We start from the raw sequence: 22,018 nt of genomic DNA on the forward strand, positions 1-22,018 counted from the left end.
TGGCAGCGAAAAGCGTCTCGTCTCTCATCCCCCAAGGAAATGCAGGGCATCAAATGAGTTCATCCTTTCTTTGCCTAATATAAAATGGATGCAATTCGATGGAAGTATGCAACCTGAACTAACCTCTGTAGCTACTTAAATACCGACCACAAGACGCACCTAATTTTTGGAGGAGGAAAACAAGAAAAAATATATTCTGAATCTCAGAAGCCAAAACAGCAAGAGGGATCGCTGCGCAGTGAAAGCAGCAATCCCTCTTGCTGTTCTGGCTTCTATGATAGCTGCACAGCCTGCATTTGCTCTATAAGACGAACACACATTTCCCCTTACAGTGGTGCCTCGCAAGACGAAAATAATCCGTTCTGTGATTCTCTTCGTCTAGCGGTTTTTTTCGTCTTGCGAAGCAAGCCCATTGAAGGATTAGCGGATTAGCGCTATTAGCGGCTTTTAGCTGCTTTTAGCGGCTTATCTGCTGATCGGTCAGCTGATAAGCGGCTTAGTGGCTTTGAAAAAGGGGGGGGGGAGGGAAAAAAACCAGCAGGAACTCGCAAGACATTGTCGTCTTGCGAAGAAAGCCCATAGGAAATTCGTTTTGCGAAGCACCTCCAAAACGGAAAACTCTTTCGTCTAGCGAGTTTTCTGTCTTGCGAGGCATTCATCTTGCGGGGCACCACTGTACTTTTTAGGAGGGAAAAAGTGAGTCTTATAGAGCAAAAAATACGGTAAGTTGAGCTTGGACCCATTTCTTACACATGGAGGTTTCTGAATACCAGTTGACGGAAACTGCAGGTGCCCTCAGGTCCTGCTTGTGGGTTTTCCATGTGCATCTGGTTGGCCACTGTAAGAACAGGATTCTGGGTGAGACGGGCCGCTGGCCTGGTCTGGCAGGCGCTTCTCATGTCCTTACCTAAATTCATGGAGATTGAATGGTCTGTGGGAGAATTACCGTATATACCGGTATTCAGTCAGCCTAATGTTTCATTACCGTATTCCTTTAGAACTGTTGGATAGATGTGGATGCGAGAATTGCACCTGACTGGTGCGTAATTTACTTCCTCCATTAATACAATATTTGATAGGCAGGTGTCTTGGAATGTATGCAACTTTTTGTACAAGTTTAAACAAGATTGAGAACTCTCAAAGCCAAGTCTGGTGTAGTGGCGGAGTATTAGACTAAGACCTGGGAGTAAAGGTAAAGGGACCCCTGACCATTAGGTCCAGTCATGGCCGACTCTGGGGTTGCGGCGCTCATCTCGCTTTATTGGCCGAGGTACAGCTTCCGGGTCATGTGGCCAGCATGACTAAGCTGCTTCTGGCGGACCAGAGCAGCGCACGGAAACGCCGTTTACCTTCCCGCCGGAGTGGTACCTATTTATCTACTTGCCCTTTGATGTGCTTTCGAACTGCTAGGTTGGCAGGAGCAGGGACCGAGCAACGGGAGCTCAACACATCACGGGGATTCGAACCGCCGACCTTCTGACTGGCAAGTCCTTGGCTCTGTGGTTTAACCCACAGCGCCACCCGCGACCCGGGAGACCAGAGTGCTAATCCCCACTCTGCCATGAAGCCCCCCGGGTGATGTTGGGCAAGTTGCTGTCTCTTAGCCTACCTCACAGAGTTGTTGTGTGGATAAAATGGGGAGGGAGGAAAACCATATTTGCCACCTTAAGCTATGTAGAGGAAAGGTGGGATATAAAGCAAACAAATAAACCAGTCTCTCTTCACTTTATTTCATGAAAAATCAATGCATTCTAGATATTAACAGGTATAACCATTTTTTTTCCTGTGATGTAAACTGCAGGATTATTTTTTTTAAATTTAAGGTACAGTCTTTGCGAAATAGAGTGTTTGTATACTGTTTGTACCTTTTTTGTGTATTTTAATATTGTTTAGAAACAGGGGGGAAACAGCCCACTTACTACGACCAATATCAAAAGGTGTGTTTGTATGTGTGTTGACCTGATAATGTAAATATCGCCAAGGTGTGCCCTTTGATGACTCGTTGCATCCAGGTTCAACGTTTTTCCTGGGATGTGACTAATTGTAATCCAGCAGCTTATCTGTGCTTTTTGGTTTGACTCAGTTCTGCAATTTCAGAATAATAAAAATCTCTCTGTATTATGTCTCTCACTGCCCACCTCACTTTCCTCATGGCTTTGTGTCACTATGGTGATTTTGTAGTGTACTTTGTTGTACTACATTTTTGTGAAAAAATGTTCAACAAAAACTTTTAAAAAAAACAACAACACCCAAATTATCATCCAGATATTTTCAGATAAACATTCTAACTGAAGGGCCATAACTATCTGAGGTTTTCAAATATATTTACAGTGGTACCTTGGTTCCCAAACGCCCTGGTACTCAAACAACTTGGAACCCAAACACTGCAAGCCCGGAAGTAAGTGTTCCAGTTTGCGAACTTTTTTCAGAAGCTGAATGTGCTCCGTTTTGAGAGTTATGCTTCCGATTTGAGTGCCACACTTCCATTTTGAGTGTTATGCTGAGGTCTGTCTGTTTTTGATATTTATTTTGCATTTTTGTTTTTGCAGCTCTTTTTGTTTTGTTTTTGTGTCTGTGTGGAACCCAGTTCAGCTACTGATTGATTGACTGCAGTACATTGTTTATTGCTTTCATTTTATGGACCAATGGTCTCGTTAGATAGTAATATTCATGTTAAACTGCTGTTTTATGGGTTGTTTTTAAAAGTCTGGAACGTATTGATCCATTTTGCATTACTTTCCCATAAGAAAACTTGCCTTGGTTTTGGAATGCTTTGGTTTTGGAAGGGACTTCAGGAATGGATTAAGTTTGGGAACCAAGGTACCACTGAATATATTTTTACCCACAGGAGTGTAGGAAGCTGCCATATACTGAGTCAGACCACTGGCCTATCAAGCTGAGTATTCTTGACACTGACTGGCAGCAGCTCTCCTCATCCACATTCTTTCTCTCTGCCAGTCGCCCAACACCCTTAAGCAGTGTTGGGTCTTGGACCGAGGGGAGGGAATCTTATTGAGAAGTGACTAAGAAGAGTTTTCCAGCTTTTCCAGTTTCCTGGGCCTGCATGAATGACTGAACAGGGCAGAAATACACCATTCCTCCCTCCTTTCATAAATAAGGTTCTTATGCATATCTCCACTACCACATAAACACGCATGGTTCTCTTCTGCTTTAAAATAAAAATCATAAGAATGTAAGGAAAGCAGTAATTAAAGCCTGCCCGTCCCATAATGGGGACAGCATCAGACTAATTAAAGGAAATTAAGTGACAATTATTCACTAAATTTGCCCCCCCCAGTCCCCAGTTTCTTTTAGTCCTTTAAAGCCACAGTATGCTTTAAGCTTTCTCCCTTATTGTGTTTCCACCTGCTATTTTATTATTTCTGATTCTTATTGATCAGCTTTTTACATTGTTTGTCTCTTGTCATGATGGACTGCCATTAGAACTTCTATCTGGAAGGTTACAAATTTAAGAGGATGGTCTTAAACAGGAAGCAGTAAAAGGGTGGGCAAAAGCTACAAAAAAGGAAGCTTTTACTCAAAGGCACAGTAGCCCTTGGAACCTCAATAGTATCTTACCTCTGCACATGACACAAAATGGTACCTCGATTGCTGTAAGAGGCTGCTTGAAATGCATATCTTTAGAACCCACCTTGTTTCTCTATTGGAAGTTTTTAATGTTGCATTTTATTTGTGGAACATTAGGGTGAAGGGCAAGTAAATAACAAGATTCTCTATGTTCCCCATGAAATGCGCAGAAATTGGGATGCCAAAACCGTGCATCATTCTAGGAACACAGAAGCAGACCTCCTTCTACTGTCATGCAGTTTTCACAGATCCTCCAGAAACGAGAGAGAACATTACCGTATAAATATAGGTTTTATTAATGTGTGAAAGCCAACTGGAGGTCTCCACATGTACACTTGAAACAAACAAGTCATGTCAGCAACTCTTGCAGGCCTCCCTGGCCCTACATTTAAGACTCAGCTTTGGAGATCTGGAGTTCCCTATCTGTTTGCTTTAGTGGCCTTTGAGCTGGCTCCCCACCTTGTGTGAACGCGGAGAGCTCTCGGTGCTGAGAGAGACTGGCTTTTCCTCCCAGTGTGGTAGTTTCCTCAAGACAGACACAGTGGCAGGGGAGGGATGCTTAAGAGTCCTTTGACTGAACTCAGCAACCTTCCTTGAATTAGGCTCAAAATGGAAACCAGCAAAAAACCCCGGCACTTTTTGGAAGTGGCTGAGCAATACTAAGAGGGCCGTTGCGTCAAAGCCAATGTAACCCACACTTCCCACTGCTTTGCCCCGAAACTTTTCTTTATCGCAGAAAGGGGGAAGCCGGTTTGTTGCGTAAGACCTCCCAGTCTTTGCCAGCATGTGACTGAAACCCCACTGGAAAATAGCAACAGTCTAGATGTTCCCTTACTCAGGAATAAGACCCATTGAACGCAGCAGGACTCAATTCTGAGTCAACATGCCTAAGGTATTGTGCTGTCTTTGAATCTTTGTATCATCAATGGTGGGTGTTTCCAGTTTTGGTGTGAGCTCCTTGAGTTCCGTTATTTATTTATTTTTAAATAGCAGAAATCTCTTGCAATCAAGGTCCAGTGGATCCTTAAGTTGCAGGGCTTTTTTTTTCCAGCCGGAACTTGCCAGAATTCAGTCCTGGCACCTCTCAAATGGGAGTCATTGCCATTCTAAGAGAAGAAGGGAGATATTTATGGTGACTTCTGGCACCTCTTTTTCAAGAAAAACAGCCCTGTTAAGTTGTTTTGCTTTAGTACTATCAAAGCTGTATGTACAAAGTCCCATACAGGATTCCACCCGCAAAAAACACCACCACACTGAGAGGACAGACAAGAAGGGAAAGCAAGGAAGGGAACGACGCCTTCCTCCGCCCCAGATTTCCATGGTTAAGAAAAGGATACCGTGAAGCTCACAGCGATCAAAATGTCTAGGAAGACACACACACACCTTCCAAGGCTTGCAGCAGAATTGTTCCAAGTCTATGCAGGATGGAGAACAAAACCCCTTTTAAAAAATTATTGCCTGACTTCAGAGGAGGGAGGAATGTGTGGGCCACTTGGCCTCCTTTCCCTCTTGCATCTCATCTTCCATCCTCAGTCTCTTAGCACCAACGGGTTCGATTGCAAATCTGCTTTCTTCTGAAAGTGTGCGCGCTTTAAACAGCATCACCATGCAGGGGCTACCTTTTACATTTATTTGCCTGCTGTTTGGGTAGGGGAGGGTCGCAGTGCAAGGGAAGCTTCTTGTAAAGGCTGTCCCCATTTCAGAACTTCTTCTGGTAGCCACAGGCCTTCAGAAGCTCAATATATTTTGCCGCTTGAGGCAAAGGACAAGATGACACACCCACCCCTACTCTTCACAATTCCATGTATGAAAGCTGACCAGAAGGACAGCTGGGTTTTTCTTCCACACTGGCAATGAGACAGTGGCCTTCACTGAAACCAAAAGCCACAGGCTGGCTTAGGGGGCACATACCAGGTCTCATGGTGTACACAGCACCTGTCACCCAAAATGGCTGTCTTGCTCTGCCTAATGGTAGGACCAGCCCTACTGCAGGTAGCCTGAGGGCAGGTCTCCAATAAACCATAGATCCCCCAAACAATTCTCTCAGAACATGGGCACAAGACACCCTTAACAGAGTACTGCTACCACATAAAGGTAAAGGTAAAGGACCCCTAGACGGTTAAGTCCAGTCAAAGGCGACTATGGGGTTGTGGCGCTCATCTCACCTTCAAGCCAAGGGAGCTTGCGTTTGTCCACAGACAGCTTTCTGGGTCCTGTGGCCAGCATGGCTAAACCACTTCTGGCGCAACGGATCACCATGATGGAAACCAGAGCCCTTCACCTTCCCGCCGCAGCAGTACCTATTTATCTACTTGCACTGGTGTGCTTTCGAATTGCTAGATTGTCAACAGCTAGAACAGAGCAACAGGAGCTCACCCCATCATGGGGATTCGAACTGCTAACCTTCTGATCGGCAAGCCCAAGAGGCTCGGTGGTTTAGACCACATCGCCACCCGCATCCCTGCTGCTATCCCATAGCACCTTTGAACCACAATTTTTGGATACATCCAGAGCTGGCCAAAGGCCAAGGACAAAATGGTGTCCCTCCTGTTCCACAAACATAAACTGAATAGACTGGCAGTTAAATCTCACTATAACACTGGCAATGGGATTGTATCCTCCGTTGCACCTGAGGGCAGCAGGCTAGCTTACAGGGGTCATGGTTGGTCAAGTGGCACATACACAGCTCTGATCTCCAACAGGGGGATGGACAAGGGGGTGGCTGAAGAGGCACAACAGGGTTCTGTCACTGCCACCCTCCAACATTTGCTGCTGGAGGCGATTATCCTACTTTGCCTAATGGCAGGGCTGGCTCTGGGTACAATACATTTCCACTCATTGTCTGTGTACTGTCTTTGGCTCCTGTCCCAGCAGCAATATTTATGAAAGGACATACACTTAATGAAGGAGGAAGTTAAAGGGGAGGCTTTACCCCTATCCATGCATTCATAAGGTTTGTCTTGCTGGATTAGACCAGGTCTCTAGCCCTGGCTGGGAGTGCAGTTTTGAAACTGGAAGGGGTAATTTTTCTGGATTTGCTCATGGAGAGCGCAACATTGCACATAGCGCAAAGTTAAAGTCACCTAGCGATCTCCTTGCTTCGCTGGCTAAGTGCCGGCAGAACACTGTTGCGCAGCAGAAGGCTTAAGCAGGACGCTAGCAACTTTCTCGCACAACAGATTGTGCCAGGGCAACTGCAAGGGCAGTCTGCTAGGACAACTGTTGCGCTGGATTCCTCCGTTGTGCAACATTAAAACTCCCTGGTTGGATAGTGCAAAGAGCCTTTGCACCAGTAGACAGAGAACGCTGGATACAGCCCTCAGTTTCAAGATCTGTAAAATAGGAATAATAGTGGCATGCTATTAAAATAATAAATGAGATGAGGAAATGATGCTCACCATCTCAGCGTTTGGGTGAGAGGGAGGGCTGTAAGTCTCTGTTAAAAATGGAAAGCTGTATCTCTGCTGATGCAGTGGGCAGCTTAGTTCCTGAAAGGCAGTGCTTAGGACACCACATGATTGCATTAAAGTGCTGCAGCAGATTGCAAAGCATCCACCCTAGCTGCCTGCTTTTTGTTGTTTTTTGTTTAAAAAGAAAGAATCCCCTCCAAAATCTGCTTTACAGATAGAATTTATTCATTTCTAGCAGCTGGAAGTGCAAAGAGAGAGGGCTGCACAAGATCAGGATGAAAACCACTGTGATTTCTACCTGCTCTTTCATGACTAGGGACAGAGAAGAAATCCGACTTGGTCCGCATTTTAAGGGAAACCTACCTAATTCATACTTCTGGAAACAATTTGTGAATCGAAACACAGCTGCCCTTTGAAATTTACACTTCTCTGAATTTTGCAAAGTAGTTCTCTAACCAAATAATGTATGCAAAATAATAATAATAATAATAATAATAATAATAATAATAATAATAATAATGATAACCCACCCAGCATACATTGGAGGGAAGTGTGCATTGATATGCATGTACAGTATTTGTGAAAATAACAAATGCATTACAGTTCAGAAATTGTCTTGCAAAATGTGTGCATTAGGAGAAATGTGTACTAAAATGCTGATAAATTTTCATGAACACTTTTGAAAACAAAGAAACTCACAAACTGCTGCAGAAATGTGGTGGACTGAACTTGGAAAAAAGAGAAATGGGGAGAAAACAAAATTGAGCCATCTCTTTCTCCCCTTCCCAAGAACTGGGCTCTCTTAAAAGGCATCACAACTAACCACCCTGATCTTAATAAAACACAGCATTAAGATGCCTTGACATAGACATCCTCACTCTTTGGCTCACATATCACTACCTTATCTTCCTATATAAATAAAAATGTAAGGCTGTCGTCATGCTGCAGTTTGCATGGCTGCTAATAGGTGGCCGCACCAACTCCAGCGTGATGAATGGCAGGCAGGCGAGCACTGTTAGAAGGTGACCTCCTGTTTAACAGAGGGGAGAGAGGAGCTTCACACACTGATTAAGCAAGTTAGCAGGGTTTGGCGAGTTGAGTGAGTGAGGGCAGCAGCCCCTGGAAACTATACTCAAAGCCAAAGACTTTGGTGGCCTTTGTCACAGGGGATACACTTCATGGGAAAGATGAACCAAGCTACCCATAAAAAAAGCATAGTAATGGATGTTATTGCTACTACAGATGGCAATGAGCTCTGCACCCCTGCCCCTTCCTCTCCCACGAGGAACACAGACAAGGTGGAAGAGCTACAGGTTGGGGTATCCTCTTGACAAGGGACTACCCTCTTCCCAAGTGCAAGAGCTAGTGAAGGAAGAATCGGAGCCCAAAATGGTTCTTTGTCATCCCAGTGGCCCATCGCCACCAAAGGCTCAGAGAAAGGCAAAAGCATCCTTGAGTCTGCCAATTTTTTTGGTAGTGCCTGCTACAGACAAACAACTTCTGCAAATGTAAGATTGCTAGAAAGGTAAACAGGCAGCAGGGACAGAGAAGGAATGGAAAAGAGAGGAAATAACAATTAGGTGGTACACTATTGATTGTCTCAATATTTAAGATTGTATTCCAGCAAAGGAATGGCGAAGAACCTCGGCTGCACCTTGGTTTCATCGGGCTATAGGTGGCAATCCAAGGAGGACTGGGGATATGCAAAAGTCCTAGACCAGCACTTTCCCCTCTATAGCAGCATAAAGATTATGGCTTTATCAGTGAGCTGAAAGTGGCATAATAGAGCTATCGTTTCTCATGGTGTGTAGGCCTTTATTTACCCCAGTTTTCTCTGGTCAAACAGGCCATCCGAGTTTATGTTGTGCTTCAGAAAAAAACCCTCTGAAACCTGCTTGACCAAAGACAATAAGGAAACAAGAAAGGAGTGCCCATGCCATGAGCATTGATGGTTCTATGGCACCAGTACTAATTCTCACTTGAGTCTGTCTCCAGCCTACAAGGGCACCAAAGTTTTATGGGACCCAATCCTATGCATGCCTACTTAGAAGTAAGACCCAATCAGGTCCAATGGGACACTAAGTAAAATTCTGCGCCAAGTAAAAGCTGGGATTATGCAACCTGCATACCTGAATGCAAAACTGCTCCATTTGCATATTGGATCTCGTGTTGCAGAATTCTTATTCTGCAGTTTTCATTATTCTGTATTGTTTATTCCTCTCTTGACAATCGCAGAGACGGTGGAAGAGCTATGCAGGGCACTGACAGCCCTTTCCCTCCCGCTTTATAACTGAGGTACATCAAGGGGTTGGATTCTGTAGCTAGCACAACATTCCGTGCTCACACGGAATCACAGCATAAACACAGCCCTGACTACACTCACCAGCCCAAGAGAGGCTGTGGGTGTTCTGACACGCTACTATGAAGTTTAAGCCTTGCCTCACCCTATGAACAAGGCCCTCTAATCGTGCAGAATCCTCTTGGAGCCGGTTGCTCTGATCTCCTGTTCTAGGCCTGCCTGCGACTCTTGCAAAAATTGCTCACGGATTGTAATTTGGTTTTCTTGTAAAGAAAGAAGAAACGGAGATATTGGGATGGGGGAGGAGGAAAATACAAAATAATAATAATCCCCATTGCTACAGTTATGGCAAACATTTAAAGCCTTGTGCGACACACACACATACCCCCCTAGTAGAAGTCTTCCAGTTTCTTAATATTGATACACATGCTACAGTTATGTCCGCAAGCGAGCAAGTCAAAAAACGGCACAAAAACGGCGGCACTACAAAACTGTGCTTTGCAGAGGATGTGGTTGCCTGTAGCAAAACCCTCGTTTTGCCCCTCGCCCACCCCACCCCACCCCTGCTTCCCACCCCTCGTCTCCTTTTCCCAACTCCCCTGGGTCCTGCCCAAATTGATTCCAGCATTTTCCCATCCACCTTCCATTTCCCCTCCCGGTGGAGCAGAAACCAGGTTTCTTCCAAGTGCTTTGCTAGGGAAAGGTTTGGGCATGCTAATGAGGGCAGGTTTCCCCTCCAGCTGATATTGCTCTGGGAAGAGAGTTTTGACACATTCCAGAATTTTACCCAAAGAAAAGGGAGAGGGGGGAAGGAAAGACCATTTTGCCAATGAAGAGAATGCCTGGAAATATTAAAACAGTTCCGAGATGTCTCATCAACTCTTCTCGACTGAGGTGACGTCAGCCACCAGCTACCCAACAACATCAACCCTCTCTGAGTCCACGACGCACAGATTTTCCCCGTGTCCTTTGGAAAGTAGGTTCGTGGGGCAGTCAATAGCATCCGCCAAAGGGCATCGGGGATTTTGCCCAAGTCCCCTTTTTATCTTTCGGACTTCACCTTGTACTTCAGGGTGAGGTAAGCCATGAGCCTGAGGATGACGAAAAAAATCCCCAGGACGATGAAGTCAAGGTAGAGCTTAGCTTCCTCCACGTCCAATTCCTGGAGTATCTTTATCGGGTCCTTGAAAGGACAATCGGGCACCTTACATTCCAATTCTTCCCGCTCCAAGGAGTAGATGGTGAGGATCACACCTTCAAAGCCGTACCTGTATGCCAAGATACAAAACAGTGTTGTAAATATAACACCAAGGCATATTCAGAGATCCCTGCACTTTTAGGCTACTTCCAAATAGAAGCTAAAAAACCTGGGGTGTTCACAGGGTGGTATTCACTGCTTGTCCTACTCAGAGCAGTCCGACTGAAGTTTATGGGCACTGCTAACTTAGCTTCATTAATTTAAATGGGTCTACTCTGAGCAGGACTAAGCTGAATGCAACCTGAAGATACTCCCATGACTTGCAAAAGTTGAGAATGTTGAGAACATATTTTTACACCCCTTTTTTCAAGAACTGCTGGTTGTAGCCAACCAAATCCTACTCAGAATAGACCCATTAAAACGAATAAGCCTAAATTAGCACTAACTTCAGGGGATCTACTCTGAGTAGGACTAGCATTGCTAGGACCCCATGAGTCTTGCGTGACCTGGTGCGTTAACGTTGCTCAAGAAACCTAGAAGGTATTTCATATGTTTCAGGAATTTCTAATGGTTTGTTGCTGTTGTTTTGTTAGTTTGTTAATCTGGATTAAAATATACTATTTTGAAATGTGTTTGATATTTTGACCTGGTTCATATGCTATGACATAGTAAGGCAAACCATGATTTCCTGTTAAATACTCAAATGTGCCCTCCTTTGCTCCTCCCCAGTCCTTTTCACTGCCACACCAGGCTGAGATAAAACCAAGGTTTTTGTATTTCCTTCATAGCTTCATAGCCAAGAACAGCATGTTTCTTTGATAAAGTTTATGTCTGGTTGTAACAAAAAACAACAACCCTCGAGGTGGTTTACAAAAAGAACACCGAAATTATCATTCTCTAACACTTAAAAGCAACAACTGAAAACCCGCAAAAATTAATTAAAGCCCCAAGATCAGCTAAAAAGCAAATTAAAACGCATGCCAACACTCTACATGTCTGAATAGGCTTGCCCAAACAAAAATGTTTTTAGCAGGAGACAATAACAGTACAGTGAAGGCACCTGCCTGCTGTCAATAAGCAGGTTTGAGGCTGCCACACTGAAAGAATGATTTCTTACAAATGTGGAACGAGTATTATGCAGCACCTATAACATCGCCAGTTCTGCAGATCCTGGTCCCAAGCTTTCAGGAGCTTTATATACCAAGAGTAACACCTTGAACGTGGCCCGGTAGCGAATGGGCAACTGGTAGAAGTATCTGAGCAGACTTTTCCCTCCTGTCAACAACCCTGGTGCAGCATTCTGCACTAGCTGGATTTTCCAGGTCATGTGCAAGAGATTGAGCCCTGGATTGAGCACATTGCAACAATCCCATCTTGAAGCAACCGATGCAAAAGCTACTGTGCATGGCGCACATCCCTGGCCAGATTGCATTGCAGAGCCTTGGAATGCAGCGAGGTGCGCTTATGTGCGCTAGGAGCCCCACCTGACATAAGAGACATACGAACTCCACTGCAGGTAGGTAGGGATGGTCTTGAAACTCACAAAGAAGCCAGAAAAGAGGAGGACGGGGATGGCTGTGACGGGACCCACAAAGGTGGCCACCTGGAAGACAAAGGAGGAAAGAGAGAAAGAGGAACACAAGTTAAAGAGGACTTCCAGACAAGGCCTTTATGCCACCAAATTCAACAGCGTTTTGGTGCAACTGTCTCCATAGTTTTGCACGTGGCTTTGACTATTATTTACACATTTTTGCCAAGCAATTTCTCCCCAGTATAGAATGCATTGCTGTTTGTTGTTTTCACTCCTATCGGGGGTTTCATGCACACTTTACCTTAGTATACACATTTATGCCCACAACGCTTGGCTGTGATTTCTGCATTTGCAGGCGATGGGACTAGATGACCCTGGGGTTCCCTTCCAACTCTACAATTCTATGATTATAGAGAGAACTGCATTGCAGAATGGCTGCGTTTCGATTCTCTTATGGTTTCAGAAAGTGTGAATTAAAGAGGTTCACCTTTAAATGAGAATGGAATTGAATTTCTCCCCTATCCCTACAATTGGCACTCACACGCTCCATCTTTTAATCTTAATTCCCACCCCCAGCCAGATATTCCATGCACTGTTATCTATTCAACAGCAGAGGGCAGTTCTTCATGGAAACTCTCCATGCTGTGTATAATAGTTCCAGCCCCATAACCACTACTTCCTCCCCCCCCCTCTTTTCCCCATTTGGGTAGGGCTGCCATATGGCTGGATTTTCCTGGGATTTCATGTTCAGGAGGGATTTCCGAAAGGAAAAAAGCTCAACAACTTTTGCATTTTCCTTAAAAAAAACACTCAACAATTTTGGAGTCCTGGGTTTTACTTTTTGAAATATGGCAACTCTTTGGTGTCTGATGCTAGAGAGAGAGGGAGCCATGTTGCAATGCTCCGTGTGTGTTTATATGTAAAAAAAGTAGATTAGCCAAAACGCTGAGTTGCTGAGGTCTGTCACACACATGATGTGCAAACTCTGCGGATCCCTAAGTGTGCCAGTGTCGGTTGGCATCGATCGCTGTGATGTTTGGGCTGAAGAAAGCTTGTGAAGCTCCCAAACGATCAACCAGTAGGGAGAGAACATGCCAGTCAGGCATGTGTCTCTGCTAGGGTCCTACTCGAGTGTAGGCTGAACTCCTGACATGAAGAACTTCTTTGCTGGGTCTGAACCTTCCAACATTCAACTTCCTTGGATGGCCATTGTTGGGAACAGGATGCTGCCTGGACAGATCTTGCTTGGATCCAGTGGGCGTAGCCTTTGTCCTCTTACAGGACTTCATCCCTGTGCTGAAAACCCAAAGCACCACCAGCCCCTTTCCTCCCTGGTCTTACTTGTAAGGAGGTGGATGCTGCTCCAATCATGAGCCCCAAGGACTGGGCCACCAGGGCGGTGGAAGTGGCCAGAGCAGAGAAGAGCAGAAATCGGGTGGCTTCGGGAGGCTGGCCCGTCATCCAATACACAATACTGCAGTAAGTAATGGGGCATATTACCTGCAGGGGGCAGCAGGAAGCAGGTTAGAGCTACTTTGTAAGTTTGGGGTTTCTCTCCACCACCCAGGGCCGGCCCACCCATGAGGCAGACTGAGGCAGCTGCCTTGGTTGGCAGAATCTTGTGGAGCAGTGCTTCCACAGGTGCCCCATCTGCCCCTTCTGGTGAGATTTTGCAGGACTCTTGCGAGATCTCACTGGAAGCCACTGACGTTTGTAACCAAACAATTTAACCCCTGTGTTGCAAACAATAGTCAGTGATATCCAAGGCAACACAATGACCAAATACAATGATACAATGTCAATATACACTCTTTATATAATATGAAATATATGAAATCACATAAACAGAAAACTAATGAATCTCTGAAAGTCACAAAATATGCACTCTTAATGGATTGTCTTGAAAATATAAAACCATATAAGACTTATGTTTATTTGGTTTTATATTTTCAAGAGAATCCATTAAGAGTGCATATTAAAGGTAAAGGGACCCCTGACCATTAGGTCCAGTCGTGGCCGACTCTGGGGTTGCGGCGCTCATCTTGCTTTATTGTCTGAGGGAGCCTGCGTACAGCTTCCGGGTCATTGTGGCCATCATGACTAAGCCGCTTCTGGCGAACCAGAGCAGCGCACGGAAACGCCGTTTACCTTCCCGCCGGAGTGGTACCTATTTATCAACTTGCGCTTTGACGTGCTTTCGAACTGCTAGGTTGGCAGGAGCTGGGACCGAGCAACAGGAGCTCACCCTGTCATGGGGATTCGAACCGCCGACCTTCTGATCAGCAAGTCCTAGGCTCCGTGGTTTAACCCACAGCGCCACTCGCATCCCAAATAAATAAACCTATGTTTATTTGGTTTTATATTTTCAAGAGAATCCATTAAGAGTGCATATTAGGTGATGTTTGTAAGCAAGGTTTCAGAGGTAGCGGGGTGGGCAGCTTGTTTCGCCTCGGGTTAGCCACCCCTGGTGTAAATGGCAGCTAGCTGGGGGAGGCAAAAGTCACTGGGAGCAGAAAGAGGCACAGTCTAGAATCCCCTGTGGGAGGGAGCTGAAGCTGTTGAACTTCTGTCTGCCACGCAGCAATTAGACTCTGGGTGGTGGGAGATGGAGTCCAGCAACCTACAAGTTCCCCATTCATGGGTTAAAAGCACAGAGCTTCTGTTGGGGGCAGGAAATGTGGCATCCCTGGTCGGGAACACGGGCAACGGAGAATGACCTGAGTACAGAAGATGCTTACCTGAAAAGGAATATCCGCCATCGTTTTAGCTAGAAAATAAGCCTTCAGACTGTACCAGTAGTTCAGATGCTCTCTCAGAAACACAGACATCTCTAGCGGGACTGGAGGGACAAGGAGACAGAGCGGAGCACAGTGTCACAATTGTGGGTTCAGTGTACTTCCCTACAGAAGGCCCCGGTTCCAGTGCCTGGGCAGCTCAGCTGCTAGGCTTGGAAAATAGCTATCTCCCTGAGTACCTGGTGGTCTTGACCCAGGCACCCAAACTCAGGCTAGATCTAAGGGTCTGACTCTCCATGCCACTGTGGCAATTGCTCCTGGTTTGCTTGGGCCTAAAAATACAGAGGCACCAGTACAGCATGCAAATTCTGCAGCCTGGGGATGTGCCCATGGCGTAAGCAGCTGCCCCTCCAAACCGCCAGCCCAAGAAGGGAGCCTGTTTCTGGGCCACAGCAGGGCTGGGGAAGAGGATCTGGCTGGGCTGTCAATCACCACGACAAGAGGTGGCTTCACTTCAAAGCAAGGAATTGGGAGCACATTGAAAGACCTACTTCTTTCCTTTCTTCCTTTGCAGCCTGGCATGGGCTGAAGTGGACTGCAGGGGAAGATCTCTTCCAAAAGCGGAGCCTGTGGGTGGGTGGGTGGGGGCGCTTGTGAACCCAACTCTGGCAGGGATGGGCTCCACTCAGGAGCTTCCAAGTGGAGCCACTCTTGGTAGAGCTTGGAGCTGATGCCAAACTTAGAAACCCCACTTGCTGAGGAAGAATCAAGAGTGTGCTTTAAGGCTTCTGATGGTTCCTTTGCAGCTGTGCCTCTACCTGCTCCACATCTGACATTATATATGATGTGAGGTTTGGGGCACATCAGTGTGGTTTGGGGGAAACTGCCTCACAGACCAAAGTGGGAACCCTGTCAGGTTGTATCAGACCCATGGGCTGGAGGTTCCCCAACTCTGAGCAAGAGGGAGTTACCGTATTCTTTGCTCTATAAGACTCACTTTTTCCCTCCTAAAAAGTAAGAGGAAATGTGTGTGCGTCTTATGGAGCGAATGCAGGCTGCGCAGCTATCCGAGAAGCCAGAACAGCAAGAGGGATTGCTACTTCCACTGTGCAGCTGTTCTGGCTTCTGAGATTCAGAATATTTTTTTTCTTGTTTTCCTCCTCCAAAAACTAGGTGCGTCTTGTGGTCTGGTGCGTCTTATAGAGCGAAAAATACAGTAGTTCTACAACAGCTGCTGACATATTCCTTGGGGAAGGGATGTTGCTCAGTGGGAGAGCATGTGGTGCCAGACAGTGTGAATTAGACAGACCAACAGTCTGGCTCTCTAGTTTCTCTGCTTCTTAAGCCAGGAGTTTGGAAGCCACAGCAGAGGACGAGCTGCCAAGGAGGACTTGGGAGCTCCAGCCCTCCCCACACCCGTCTAAATCTGACCACCGCAATGCCATCATGTTGGGTATCCCTTCTCTTCCATCTGGGGACAGAGCGCTTACAAGTGAGGACCGTGGGCATCAGGGCAGCGAACATGAGGAAGAGCATGGAGAAGAAGAGGAAGCCGGTGTTGTTGAAGACCTTGGCGGCGTCATTGCCAATGTGCAGGTAGAGCAGTCCAATCAGCACACCGATGCAGATGTGAGACATGAACCGTAGGTGGGTTAGCACCTGTGTGCAAAGGGAGATGCGGCAAGTTTAGCACGACTGACCTCACCCTTCGTGCAAAGCCTATATAAACACCTGCAAGGTGCTTCACCATCTTAAAGCCATAATAATAATAATAATAATAATCATCATCATCATCATCATCATCATTTATTTGTGCCCCGCCCATCTGGCTGGGTTTCCCCCACCACTCTGGGCAGCTTCCAACAGAGATTAAAAATACATTAAAACATCAATCATTAAAAACTTCCCTAAACAGGACTGCCTTCAGATGTCTTCTAAATGTCAGGTAGTTGTTTATCTCCTTAACATCTGATGGGAGGGTGTTCCACAGGGTGGGCACCACTACCAAGAAGGCCCTCTGCCTGGTTCCCTGTAACTTGGCTTCTCGCAGTGAGGGAACCATCAGAAGGCCCTCGGCGCTGGACCTCAGTGTGCAGGCAGAATGATGGGGGTGGAGATGCTTCTTCAGGTATACTTCAGCAATGCTTGTCACTCCTTTTCCCATTTCACAGATGGATCACTGAGGTTGACTGATAGCAAGGTGGCCACACAAGAAGTCCATAGCACTGGCAGGACTTGAGGCCAAGATGCTCATGATCAAACCATGACTTGGCTTCACTGCTGGACTTGGAGTGAGGCCCCTTCGTTTCCCAGCTGTTGTTGCCCCCTATCAGCACACATTGATGGGGGGAAAGAAGGAAGCAGAAAACTGGAGGGCAGTAGCAGGACACTTCCTTCTGCTCCTGATTGGCCAGAGGTAGTCACATGACAACCTCTCACCTGCCTATAAATACTACCTGGGTTGTCCTCTCCTCTTCAGTCTAAGGCTCCTGACCACTGTCTGTCGCACATCATTCCTGCTGAACCAGCTTCAGATTGCCTTGCCTGTTGCCCAGATTCCGTAGGACAGAACTGAAATACCCCATTTTTGTAGCAAAATATCCTGTATCAGTCAAGTAAGGGGTAAGGAGAGCTTGGTATGTACATCATGAGTAGAGGTGGGGAAAAGAGTGCAACTCAACTGTTGCCTCTTTGAACTCTGTATTTCGTCTTTGATCTGGTCCTCAGATCAGCTTTAAACTTAGTTCCTTGATTCTGCATTAAGGCTGGGTACACGCCATCCTTTTAAAGGGCATTCAAAGCACATTCTTTCCCTCAAAGAATTATGGGAATTATTTTTACTTCCTATGTTTTAACGGGACATAATAAGGATATAAAGTTTAAGGACTTAACTTCACATTTGCTAATTGAGACAAACCATGGTGGGGGGGGGGGAAAGATAACCTGAACTTACAGCATGATATAGAACGATTTGTGCTTTGGCAATAATTCCATGTAGAACCCAGTTTATGCAAGGAAAAGAAAAACCGCAATCTTTTTATGCCACCTGGCAGAACTGAATTACATACGCATCCAGCAAATACTCACAAAAATACGCAACCACTGCAGTTATGAACATTTGGCAACATTAATATATGTAACATGAACTCAGGAACTTTTTATTCTTTGAGGAGGTTGCAATGCGCCTTGCACCAGTCATTGCCCCCCTTTCCCCTGTGTTTTAATATTGTATTGTTTTTCTTTTGAATAAATAAATCTTTTAAAAAATAATTTCAAGCACTGTAGTTTTGTGGGATGTAAAACACAGGAGCAGTCAATTACAGCATTCCTAGAGTGTACATGTTAAGACATGGGGAGGGATGTCTGTCCAGCCAGCAGGTAAACTTCCTGGGACAGACTTCCTCCGCATGTGACCAGAGGTGGGTGTGGCCTCACCTGTGCAGGTAATGATAAAAGCACAGGGCAGGGCAGCCATCTCTCTCTTGCCTCTTGTCTCTCTGTCATCTTCCTTCAAAGAAGCAACATCTGCTAAAGATGCCCTCTTGGCTCCCAGCCAAGAGAGGAGAAAGGGACTATCTTCCTATAAAACCCACTGACAATTACCCCTTCCTCTTGGTTCATGTGGGAACCAATGACACTGCAAGCAATAGCCTCCAGAAGATCAAAAGAGACTACGAGGCTCTCGGCAGGAAATTGAAGCAACTAAATGCACAAATTGTCATCTCGTCTGTCCTCCCAGTTGAACGACGTGGCCCAGGGAGAGAGGGGAAAATAGTGGAAGTGAACAGCTGGCTTCGCAAATGGTGTAAACAGGAACGGTTTGGATTCTTAGATCACGGACTGCAGTTTCTTGAAGATGGACTTCTGGCAAGTGATGGGCTGCACCTCACAACGGTTGGGAGAAATGTTTTTGCCAAAAATCTCAGAAACCTCATCAGGAGGGCTTTAAACTGACTAATGTGGGGGAGGGAGACAGTGCTCCTGAAGGTAGGAGTTTATCAATTAATGAAGATGATCATCCAGATGTCATAGACCAAATGGAGCAAACAGCACGCGGACCTAGTGGTGGGAGGAAAAAATCCTTAAATAAGAGACACGGGGGAATGATTAATGGACTTCAATGTCTGTACACTAATGCGCAAAGCATGGGAAATAAACAAGATGAGCTTGAGCTCTTGGTACAGCAAACTAAATATGACATAATAGGCATCACTGAAACCTGGTGGGATAAGTCCCACGATTGGAATGTAATAATGGGGGGATACAATCTATTTCAGAGAAACAGACCAGACAAGAAAGGAGGAGGAGTGGCGTTATATGTCAGGGATGTGTATACCTGTGAAGAGATCCAAGATTTAGAACCTCAAAGCCAAAGTGAGAGCATTTGGGTCAAAATTAAGGGAGAGAAGAATAACAGAGACCTCATTGTGGGAGTTTACTATAGATCCCCAAGCCAAACGGAGGACATAGATGATGCCTTCCTGGAACAGATGGCCAAGCATGCAAAAGGAAGGGAGATAGTAGTAATGGGGGACTTCAATTACCCGGATATTTGTTGGACGTCAAACTCAGCCAAGAGCATAAGGTCAAACAGATTCCTCACTGGCCTTGCAGACAACTTCATTGTCCAGAAAGTGGGAGAAGCAACAAGAGGAACAGCCATTTTAGATCTGGTCCTAACCAATGTCGATGACCTGGTTAGTGGGGTAGATGTGGAAGGATCATTAGGCGTGAGTGATCATGCTCTTCTGAAGTTTACTATACAGCGGAAAGGAGCAGCCAAGCATACTAGGACTCAATTTCTTGACTTTAAGAAAGCCGACTTCATAAAACTTAGGGAAGTGCTGGGTGAGATCCCATGGACAGCAATACTAAAAGGAAAGGGAGTTCATGATGGCTGGGAGTTTGTTAAGAGGGAGATAGTAAAAGCACAACGTCAGGCAATACCAATGAGACGGAAACATGGAAGGTGCCTAAAGAAGCCAGGGTGGCTATCTAAAGAACTTTTAACTGAATTAAGATTAAAAAAGGATGTGTACAAAAAATGGAAAAGGGGGGAAACCACCAAAGAGGAATTCAAACAAATAGCCAGCACGTGTAGACACAAAGTCAGAAAAGCTAAAGCACAGAATGAACTCAGGCTTGCTAGAGAGGTTAAAAGCAACAAAAAAGGCTTTTATGGGTATGTTCGTAGCAAAAGGAAGAACAAAGAAACAGTGGGGTCACTCAGAGGAGAAGATGGTGAAATGCAAACAGGGGACACAGAAAGGGCTGAACTCCTCAATGCCTTCTTTGCCTCAGTCTTCTCCGATAAAGAAAACAATGCCCGACCTCAAGAATTTGGAGCAAATGATTCAGCAAAGGAAACACAGCCCAGAATAACTAAGGAGATAGTACAAGAATATTTGGCTAGTTTAGATGTATTCAAGTCTCCAGGGCCAGATGAACTGCATCCAAGAGTATTAAAAGAACTGGCAGATGTGATCTCAGAACCACTGGCAGTCATCTTTGAGAATTCCTGGAGAACAGGTGAAGTCCCGGCAGACTGGAGGAGGGCAAATGTTGTCCCTATTTTCAAAAAGGGGAAAAGAGAGGACCCAAATAATTACCGCCCAGTCAGTCTGACATCAATACCAGGGAAGATTCTGGAGCAGATCATTAAGCAAACAGTCTGTGAGCACCTAGAAAGGAATGCTGTGATCACCAATAGTCAGCATGGATTTCTGAAAAATAAGTCAGACTAAGACTAACCTGATCTCGTTTTTTGACAGAATTACAAGCCTGGTAGATGAAGGGAACGCAGTGGATGTAGCCTACCTTGATTTCAGCAAGGCATTTGACAAGGTGCCCCATGATATTCTTGTAAAGAAGCTGGTAAAATGTGGTCTTGACTATGCTACCACTCAGTGGATTTGTAACTGGCTGACTGACCGAACCCAAAGGGTGCTCATCAATGGTTCCTCTTCATCCTGGAGAAGAGTGACTAGTGGGGTGCCACAGGGTTCTGTCTTGGGCCCGGTCTTATTCAACATCTTTATCAACGACTTGGATGATGGACTCAAGGGCATCCTGATCAAATTTGCAGATGACACCAAACTGGGAGGGGTGGCTAACACCCCAGAGGACAGGATCACACTTCAAAACGACCTTGACAGATTAGAGAACTGGGCCAAAACAAACAAGATGAATTTTAACAGGGAGAAATGTAAAGTATTGCACTTGGGCAAAAAAAATGAGAGGCACAAATACAAGATGGGGGACACCTGGCTTGAGAGCAGTACATGTGAAAAGGATCTAGGAGTCTTGGTTGACCACAAACTTGACATGAGCCAACAGTGTGACGAGGCAGCTAAAAAAGCCAATGCAATTCTGGGATGCATCAATAGGAGTATAGCATCTAGATCAAGGGAAGTAATAGTGCCACTGTATTCTGCTCTGGTCAGACCTCACCTGGAGTACTGTGTCCAGTTCTGGGCACCACAGTTCAAGAAGGACACTGACAAACTGGAACGTGTCCAGAGGAGGGCAACCAAAATGGTCAAAGGCCTGGAAACGATGCCTTATGAGGAACGGCTAAGGGAGCTGGGCATGTTTAGCCTGGAGAAGAGGAGGTTAAGGGGTGATATGATAGCCATGTTCAAATATATAAAAGGATGTCACATAGAGGAGGGAGAAAGGTTGTTTTCTGCTGCTCCAGAGAAGCGGACACGGAGCAATGGATCCAAACTACAAGAAAGAAGATTCCACCTAAACATTAGGAAGAACTTCCTGACAGTAAGAGCTGTTCGACAGTGGAATTTGCTGCCAAGGAGTGTGGTGGAGTCTCCTACTTTGGAGGTCTTTAAGCAGAGGCTTGACAACCATATGTCAGGAGTGCTCTGATGGTGTTTCCTGCTTGGCAGGGGGTTGGACTCGATGGCCCTTGTGGTCTCTTCCAACTCTATGATTCTATGATTCTATGATTCTAAGATAGATTCTAAATGTATATTACCTTATTAAGCCTGTCTGCCTTCCGGGATCCTACTGTGAACAGAACGTGAGTAAACTCTTTTTATACTTTTATGAAAGACTGTGTCATGTCTTGTATTTTAAGAGGGAACAAAGGGAAAGTACCAGAGTGATTGTTATAGAGGTTCTAGCGAACCTGAGCACACGTTACCGTTGCGAACTTAAAAAGGGGACTGTCTTACTCTGCTGATATTTTGGGAACTTGTTAGCACAAGTTGGATAAGGATATAATCTCACAATATATCCTCT

General features: G+C 45.6%; 1 protein-coding gene across 3 annotated transcripts in view; it reads right to left on the reverse strand.

Moving 5' to 3' along the window:
- Positions 1–9,879: 9,879 nt before the first annotated feature.
- Positions 9,880–22,018, reverse strand: part of ABCG4 (ATP binding cassette subfamily G member 4) — a 43,715-nt gene continuing 31,576 nt past the window's right edge. Inside the window, exons 11-15 of one of the 3 annotated variants that reach the window (XM_082201005.1) lie at positions 16,252–16,330; positions 14,765–14,865; positions 13,368–13,526; positions 11,980–12,098; positions 9,880–10,565 (exon numbers count right to left, since the gene is read on the reverse strand). In XM_082201005.1, coding sequence (XP_082057131.1) covers positions 10,340–10,565; positions 11,980–12,098; positions 13,368–13,526; positions 14,765–14,865; positions 16,252–16,330 — 684 coding nt within the window. In that variant the 3' untranslated portion in view covers positions 9,880–10,339. Of the gene's footprint in view, positions 10,566–11,979; positions 12,099–13,367; positions 13,527–14,764; positions 14,866–16,251; positions 16,421–22,018 lie in introns of all 3 variants that reach the window. The other 2 variants (XM_082201004.1, XM_082201006.1) reach the window with 2 other exon arrangements.

This window comes from Podarcis vaucheri, assembly GCF_965113315.1.
Source record: "Podarcis vaucheri genome assembly, chromosome: 15".
Lineage (NCBI taxonomy): Eukaryota > Metazoa > Chordata > Lepidosauria > Squamata > Lacertidae > Podarcis > Podarcis vaucheri.